General features: G+C 46.6%; 1 protein-coding gene across 1 annotated transcript; it reads left to right on the forward strand.

Moving 5' to 3' along the window:
- The first annotated feature begins 315 nt into the window (after nucleotides 1–315).
- On the forward strand, nucleotides 316–1,497 carry LOC120999407 (putative uncharacterized protein ENSP00000383309). Its single transcript, XM_040430289.1, has one exon. It carries the CDS (start codon nucleotides 316–318, stop codon nucleotides 1,495–1,497), a length of 1,182 nt encoding a protein of 393 aa, XP_040286223.1.
- Nucleotides 1,498–9,424: the final 7,927 nt, after the last annotated feature.

The raw sequence follows: 9,424 nt of genomic DNA on the forward strand, positions 1-9,424 counted from the left end.
GCCAACCTGCGGCTCTCCAGCTGTTGTAAAACTACAACTCCCACCATGCCCTGCTGTAGACTGTCCGGGCATGATGGGAGTTTTGCAACAGCTGGAGAGCCTCAGGTTGGCCATCCCTGCTATAGTGTACAGGCACAATCTCGCTGCTGGGCACAAAGTATAAAAAAAAAAAACGGGGTGGAGCTTGGCCGCATGACAGTATGGCTGCATAACTTGTCAGCTCTGTGGATAACGCCGCAATAACGGCTCACAGCTGGCCAAACCAAGGGACAATCTACCATTTTGCTGACTGCCTCTCCTCATACCCCCACAAAAATGTACTACACCCTCCAAACTCTTCTACGTGCTACACCCCCCCCCCCCCAAACTCTTCTACCTGCTACCCCTCCCAAAAATCTTCTACGTGCTACACCCTCCCAAAACTCTTCTACATGCTACACACTCCAAAAACTCTTCTACGTGCTACACCCTCCCAAAACTCTTCTACGTGCTACACCCTCCCAAAACTCTTCTACGTGCTACACCCTCCCAAACTCTTCTACCTACCACACCCTCCCAAAAGTCTTTTACGTGCTCCACCCTCCTAAAACTCTTGTACGTGCCACACCTTCCCAAAACTCTTCTACGTTCTACACCTTCGCAAAACTTTTCTACCTACCACACCCTCCCGAAACTCTTCTACGTGCCACACCCTCCCAAAACTCTTCTACGTGCCACACCTTCCCAAAACTCTTCTACGTTCTACACCTTCGCAAAACTTTTCTACCTACCACACCCTCCCGAAACTCTTGTACGTGCCACACCCTCCCGAAACTCTTGTACGTGCCACACCCTCCCGAAACTCTTGTACGTGCCACACCCTCCCGAAACTCTTGTACGTGCCACACCCTCCCGAAACTCTTGTACGTGCCACACCCTCCCGAAACTCTTGTACGTGCCACACCCTCCCGAAACTCTTGTACGTGCCACACCCTCCCGAAACTCTTGTACGTGCCACACCCTCCCGAAACTCTTGTACGTGCCACACCCTCCCGAAACTCTTGTACGTGCCACACCCTCCCGAAACTCTTGTACGTGCCACACCCTCTCGAAACTCTTGTACGTGCCACACCCTCTCGAAACTCTTGTACGTGCCACACCCTCTCGAAACTCTTGTACGTGCCACACCCTCTCGAAACTCTTGTACGTGCCACACCCTCTCGAAACTCTTGTACGTGCCACACCCTCTCGAAACTCTTGTACGTGCCACACCCTCTCGAAACTCTTGTACGTGCCACACCCTCCCGAAACTCTTCTACGTGCCACACCCTCCCGAAACTCTTCTACGTGCCACACCCTCCCGAAACTCTTCTACGTACCACACCCTCCCGAAACTCTTCTACGTACCACACCCTCCCGAAACTCTTCTACGTACCACACCCTCCCGAAACTCTTCTACGTACTCCCCAAGTCAGGATAATTCACCAAACGAACAACCCATTACAGAAAACATACTAATAGATATCATCCCTATAAACCAATGTCTGTGACCATATTGGGCAATGTAACAGAAGCTCTCTGTCTGTCTGTTGAGATGATTGGAGAGGGGAGACATTGTGTGGGACTGTCCCGGGTTGTGTGGTTATTTCCATTGGTCTGTGTGTTTGTCACCCAGTTTTCCATCAGGTCCAGAGGGGAGGTCCCCTTCCATGGAGACTGGTATATAAGGCCAAGGGTGGCACCAATAAAGTCGGATCTTCTTACCCTGAACTCGCAGCCTCGTCTCGTGTTGTAGGGAACAGCTACAGTTGCAAGAAAAAGTATGTGAACCCTTTGGAATGATATGGATTTCTGCACAAATTGGTCATAAAATGTCACAACAATAGACAATCACAGTCGGCCTAAACTAATAACACACAAAGAGTTAAATGTGACCATGTTTTTATTGAACACACCATGTAAACATTCACAGTGCAGGTGGAAAAAGTATGTGAACCCTTGGATTTAATAACTGTTTGAACCTCCTTTGGCAGCAATAACTTCCACCAAACGTTCCCTGTTGTTGCAGATCAGACGTGCACAACGGTCAGGACCAACTGCTCCCGGATCTGGTTCACACTGATCAGGTGGGTGTGAGGCCCCAGATAATCTAAGTAAACTTCTAGACATCTTACATTGGTCTAATACACACCACAAGCCTCTTATGCTTCTCTCCTTAGATATTGAGAAGGCCTTTGACAGCTTTTCTTGGGAATATATGTCCGAGGTCCTGCACACTATGGGGTTTCAGGGTCCATTTGTGGATGCACTCCATGTTATTTACTCACATCCCCAGGCATTTCTCAAATTGCCCTCGACCCACATATCTGCAACACCAATCCACAGAGGCACGCGTCAGGGGTGCCTCCTATCCCCTGCACTTTTTGCTCTCACTATGGAACCTATAGCCAACCTCCTAAGGGACAATTTAGACATCTCTGGAGTTAGGATTCACTAACAGGAGTGTAAAGCCTTGCTTGTGACCCTGACTAATGCCTTAGTCTCTGTGCCCAACCTGTGGAAGGTGTTGGACGACTTCTCAAGAGTCTCCAGACTGCAAATCAATGCTTCCAAATCCGAGACCACGCATTGCAATTCCCCACCATCTATGGCCAACCTATTGGAATCAGATTTTGGGTTCGTCACCCATAGGGACACCCTGTTTTACTTAGGGATATTTTTAACCCCCTGTCAGGAATTGAACCAGGAAACTCCTGTGTCCCAGGCGGTTACTCAGGACGGCTCCACTCCTGAACCTGGTGAATGGTCTCCTAGTCTTGGACAATCTCTGCTCGTTTAGCCTAATCAGCCACAGGTTGGACCTTCCTATATAAACCAGACCTCGCCGCTCCCTCCATGGCAGGTTATTGTGCTTCCTGCCTCCATCTAGCTCCTGGCCGTCCTCCTAATCTGCTATGTTTACTTGTGTACTGAACTCGGATTGTTACCTCACCACGCTTCTGCCTTATCCTAACTGCTGTGTTTACTTGTGTACTGAACTCGGATTGTTACCTGACCACGCTTCTGCCTTATCCTAACTGCTGTGTTTACTTGTGTACTGAACTTGGATTGTTACCTGACCACGCTTCTGCCTTATCCTAACTGCTGTGTTTACTTGTGTACTGAACTTGGATTGTTACCTGACCACGCTTCTGCCTTATCCTAACTGCTGTGTTTACTTGTGTACTGAACTTGGATTGTTACCTGACCACGCTTCTGCCTTATCCTAACTGCTGTGTTTACTTGTGTACTGAACTCGGATTGTTACCTGACCACGCTTCTGCCTTATCCTAACTGCTGTGTTTACTTGTGTACTGAACTCGGATTGTTACCTGACCACGCTTCTGCCTTATCCTAATCTGCTGTGTTTACTTGTGTACTGAACTCGGATTGTTACCTGACCACGCTTCTGCCTTATCCTAACTGCTGTGTTTACTTGTGTACTGAACTCGGATTGTTACCTGACCACGCTTCTGCCTTATCCTAATCTGCTGTTCTTACTTGTGTACTGAACTCGGATTGTTACCTGACCACGCTTCTGCCTTATCCTAACTGCTGTGTTTACTTGTGTACTGAACTTGGATTGTTACCTGACCACGCTTCTGCCTTATCCTAACTGCTGTGTTTACTTGTGTACTGAACTTGGATTGTTACCTGACCACGCTTCTGCCTTATCCTAACTGCTGTGTTTACTTGTGTACTGAACTCGGATTGTTACCTGACCACGCTTCTGCCTTATCCTAACTGCTGTGTTTACTTGTGTACTGAACTCGGATTGTTACCTGACCACGCTTCTGCCTTATCCTAATCTGCTGTGTTTACTTGTGTACTGAACTCGGATTGTTACCTGACCACGCTTCTGCCTTATCCTAACTGCTGTGTTTACTTGTGTACTGAACTCGGATTGTTACCTGACCACGCTTCTGCCTTATCCTAACCACTGTGTTTACTTGTGTACTGAACTCAGATTGTTACCTGACCACGCTTCTGCCTTATCCTAATCTGCTGTGTTTACTTGTGTACTGAACTCGGATTGTTACCTGACCACGCTTCTGCCTTATCCTGAACGGCTGTGTTTACTATTGTACTGAACTCGGATTGTTACCTGACCACGCTTCTGCCTTATCCTAATCTGCTGTGTTTACTTGTGTACTGAACTCGGACTGTTACCTGACCACGCTTCTGCCTTATCCTAACTGCTGTGTTTACTATTGTACTGAACTCGGATTGTTACCTGACCACGCTTCTGCCTTATCCTAATCTGCTGTGCTTACTTGTGTACTGAACTCGGATTGTTACCTGACCACGCTTCTGCCTTATCCTGAACGGCTGTGCTTACTATTGTACTGAACTCGGATTGTTACCTGACCACGCTTCTGCCTTATCCTAACTGCTGTGTTTACTTGTGTACTGAACTCGGATTGTTACCTGACCACGCTTCTGTGCCTTATCCTAACTGCTGTGCTTACTTGTGTACTGAACTCGGACTGTTACCTGACCACGCTCCTGGGCGTCCTCCCAAACAGCAGTGCTTACTTGTGTACTGAACTCGGATTGTTACCTGACCACACTTCTGCCTTATCCTAACCGCTGTGTTTACTTGGATTGTTACCTGATCACGCTTCTGCCTTATCCTAACCGCTGTGTTTACTTGTGTACTGAACTCTGATTGTTACCTGACCACGCTTCTGCCTAATCCTAACTGCTGTGTTTACTTGTGTACTGAACTCGGATTGTTACCTGACCACGCTTCTGCCTTATCCTAACCACTGTGTTTACTTGTGTACTGAACTCGGATTGTTACTTGACCACGCTTCTGCCTTATCCTAATCTGCTGTGTTTACTTGTGTACTGAACTCGGATTGTTACCTGACCACGCTTCTGCCTTATCCTAACCACTGTGTTTACTTGTGTACTGAACTCGGATTGTTACCTGACCACGCTTCTGCCTTATCCTAACGGCTGTGTTTACTTGTGTACTGAACTCGGATTGTTACCTGACCACGCTTCTGCCTTATCCTAACCACTGTGTTTACTTGTGTACTGAACTCGGATTGTTACCTGACCACGCTTCTGCCTTATCGTGACCACTGTGTTTACTTGTGTACTGAACTCGGATTGTTAACTGACCACGCTTCTGCCTTATCCTGAACTGCTGTGTTTACTTGTGTACTGAACTCGGATTGTTACCTGACCACGCTTCTGTGCGTCCTCCTAATCTGCTGTGTTTACTTGTGTACTGAACTCGGATTGTTACCTGACCACGCTTCTGCCTTATCCTAATCTGTTGTTCTTACTTGTGTTCTGAACTCGGATTGTTACCTGACCACGCTTCTGCCTTATCCTAATCTGCTGTGTTTACTTGTGTACTGAACTTGGATTGTTACCCGACCACGCTTCTGCCTTATCCTAATCTGCTGTGTTTACTTGTGTACTGAACTCGGATTGTTACCTGACCACGCTTCTGTGCGTCCTCCTAATCTGCTGTGCTTACTTGTGTACTGAACTCTGATTGTTACCTGACCACGCTTCTGCCTTATCCTGAACTGCTGTGTTTACTTGTGTACTGAACTCGGATTGTTACCTCACCACGCTTCTGCCTTATCCTAATCTGCTGTGTTTACTTGTGTACTGAACTCGGATTGTTACCTGACCACGCTTCTGCCTTATCCTAATCTGCTGTGTTTACTTGTGTACTGAACTCGGATTGTTACCTGACCACGCTTCTGCCTTATCCTAACCACTGTGTTTACTTGTGTACTGAACTCGGATTGTTACCTGACCACGCTTCTGCCTTATCGTGACCACTGTGTTTACTTGTGTACTGAACTCGGATTGTTACCTGACCACGCTTCTGCCTTATCCTAACTGCTGTGTTTACTTGTGTACTGAACTCGGATTGTTACCTGACCACGCTTCTGCCTTATCGTGACCACTGTGTTTACTTGTGTACTGAACTCGGATTGTTACCTGACCACGCTTCTGCCTTATCCTAACGGCTGTGTTTACTTGTGTACTGAACTCGGACTGTTACTTGACCACGCTTCTGCCTTATCCTAACGGCTGTGTTTACTTTTGTACTGAACTCGGATTGTTAAATGACCACGCTTCTGCCTTATCCTAATCTGCTGTGTTTACTTGTGTACTGAACTCGGATTGTTACCTGACCACGCTTCTGCCTTATCCTAACTGCTGTGTTTACTTGTGTACTGAACTCGGATTGTTACCTGACCACGCTTCTGCCTTATCCTAACTGCTGTGTTTACTTGTGTACTGAACTCGGATTGTTACTTGACCACGCTTCTGCCTTATCCTAACGGCTGTGTTTACTTGTGTACTGAACTCGGATTGTTACCTCACCACGCTTCTGCCTTATCCTAATCTGCTGTGTTTACTTGTGTACTGAACTCGGATTGTTACCTGACCACGCTTCTACCTTATCCTAATCTGCTGTGTTTACTTGTGTACTGAACTCGGATTGTTACCTGACCACGCTTCTGCCTTATCCTAACCACTGTGTTTACTTGTGTACTGAACTCGGATTGTTACCTGACCACGCTTCTGCCTTATCGTGACCACTGTGTTTACTTGTGTACTGAACTCGGATTGTTACCTGACCACGCTTCTGCCTTATCCTAACTGCTGTGTTTACTTGTGTACTGAACTCGGATTGTTACCTGACCACGCTTCTGCCTTATCGTGACCACTGTGTTTACTTGTGTACTGAACTCGGATTGTTACCTGACCACGCTTCTGCCTTATCCTAACGGCTGTGTTTACTTGTGTACTGAACTCGGACTGTTACTTGACCACGCTTCTGCCTTATCCTAACGGCTGTGTTTACTTTTGTACTGAACTCGGATTGTTAAATGACCACGCTTCTGCCTTATCCTAATCTGCTGTGTTTACTTGTGTACTGAACTCGGATTGTTACCTGACCACGCTTCTGCCTTATCCTAACTGCTGTGTTTACTTGTGTACTGAACTCGGATTGTTACCTGACCACGCTTCTGCCTTATCCTAACTGCTGTGTTTACTTGTGTACTGAACTCGGATTGTTACTTGACCACGCTTCTGCCTTATCCTAACGGCTGTGTTTACTTGTGTACTGAACTCGGATTGTTACCTCACCACGCTTCTGCCTTATCCTAATCTGCTGTGTTTACTTGTGTACTGAACTCGGATTGTTACCTGACCACGCTTCTACCTTATCCTAATCTGCTGTGCTTACTTGTGTACTGAACTCGGATTGTTACCTGACCACGCTTCTAACTTATCCTGACCACTGTGTTTACTTGTGTACTGAACTCGGATTGTTACCTGACCACGCTTCTGCCTTATCATGAACGGCTGTGTTTACTTGTGTACTGAACTCGGATTGTTACCTGACCACGCTTCTGCCTTATCCTAATCTGCTGTGTTTACTTGTGTACTGAACTCGAATTGTTACCTGACCACGCTTCTGCCTTATCCTAACTGCTGTGTTTACTTGTGTACTGAACTCGGATTGTTACCTCACCACGCTTCTGCCTTATCCTAACTGCTGTGTTTACTTGTGTACTGAACTCGGATTGTTACCTGACCACGCTTCTGCCTTATCCTAACCACTGTGTTTACTTGTGTACTGAACTCGGATTGTTACCTGACCACGCTTCTGCCTTATCCTAATCTGCTGTGTTTACTTGTGTACTGAACTCGGATTGTTACCTGACCACGCTTCTGCCTTATCCTAATCTGCTGTGCTTACTTGTGTACTGAACTCGGATTGTTACCTGACCACGCTTCTAACTTATCCTGACCACTGTGTTTACTTGTGTACTGAACTCGGATTGTTACTTGACCACGCTTCTGCCTTATCCTAATCTGCTGTGTTTACTTGTGTACTGAACTCGGATTGTTACCTGACCACGCTTCTGCCTTATCCTAATCTGCTGTGCTTACTTGTGTACTGAACTCGGATTGTTACCTGACCACGCTTCTGCCTAATCCTAATCTGCTGTGTTTACTTGTGTACTGAACTCGGATTGTTACCTGACCACGCTTCTGCCTTATCCTAACTGCTGTGCTTACTTGTGTACTGAACTCGGATTGTTACCTGACCACGCTTCTGCCTTATCCTAACTGCTGTGCTTACTTGTGTACTGAACTCGGATTGTTACCTGACCACGCTTCTGCCTTATCCTAACTGCTGTGTTTACTATTGTACTGAACTCGGATTGTTACCTGACCACGCTTCTGCCTTATCCTAACTGCTGTGCTTACTTGTGTACTGAACTCGGATTGTTACCTGACCACGCTTCTACCTTATCCTAACTGCTGTGCTTACCTGTGTACTGAACTCGGACTGTTACCTGACCACGCTTCTGCCTTATCCTAATCTGCTGTGTTTACTTTTGTACTGAACTCGGATTGTTACCTGACCACGCTTCTACCTTATCCTAACTGCTGTGCTTACCTGTGTACTGAACTCGGACTGTTACCTGACCACGCTTCTGCCTTATCCTAACTGCTATGTATACTTGTGTACTGAACTCGGATTGTTACCTGACCACGCTTCTACCTTATCCTAATCTGCTGTGCTTACTTGTGTACTGAACTCGGATTGTTACCTGACCACGCTTCTGCCTTATCCTAACCGCTGAGTTTACTTGTGTACTGAACTCGGATTGTTACCTGACCACGCTTCTACCTTATCCTAATCTGCTGTGCTTACTTGTGTACTGAACTCGGATTGTTACCTGACCACGCTTCTAACTTATCCTGACCACTGTGTTTACTTGTGTACTGAACTCGGATTGTTACCTGACCACGCTTCTGCCTTATCATGAACGGCTGTGTTTACTTGTGTACTGAACTCGGATTGTTACCTGACCACGCTTCTGCCTTATCCTGAACGGCTGTGTTTACTTGTGTACTGAACTCGGATTGTTACCTGACCACGCTTCTGCCTTATCCTGAACGGCTGTGTTTACTTGTGTACTGAACTCGGATTGTTACTTGACCACGCTTCTGTCTAATCCTAAACTGCTGTGTTTACTTGTGTACTGAACTCGGATTGTTACCTGACCACGCTTCTGCCTTATCCTAACTGCTGTGTTTACTTGTGTACTGAACTCGGATTGTTAACTGACCACGCTCATGTGCCTTATCCTAATCTGCTGTGTTTACTTGTGTACTGAACTCGGATTGTTACCTGACCACGCTTCTGCCTTATCCTAACTGCTGTGCTTACTTGTGTACTGAACTCGGATTGTTACCTCACCACGCTTCTGCCTTATCCTAACTGCTGTGCTTACTTGTGTACTGAACTCGGATTGTTACCTGACCACACTTCTGCCTTATCCTAACTGCTGTGCTTACTTGTGTACTGAACTCGGATTGTTACCTGACCACGCTTCTGCCTTAT

This window comes from Bufo bufo, chromosome 4 (assembly GCF_905171765.1).
Source record: "Bufo bufo chromosome 4, aBufBuf1.1, whole genome shotgun sequence".
Classification (NCBI taxonomy): Eukaryota; Metazoa; Chordata; class Amphibia; order Anura; family Bufonidae; genus Bufo; species Bufo bufo.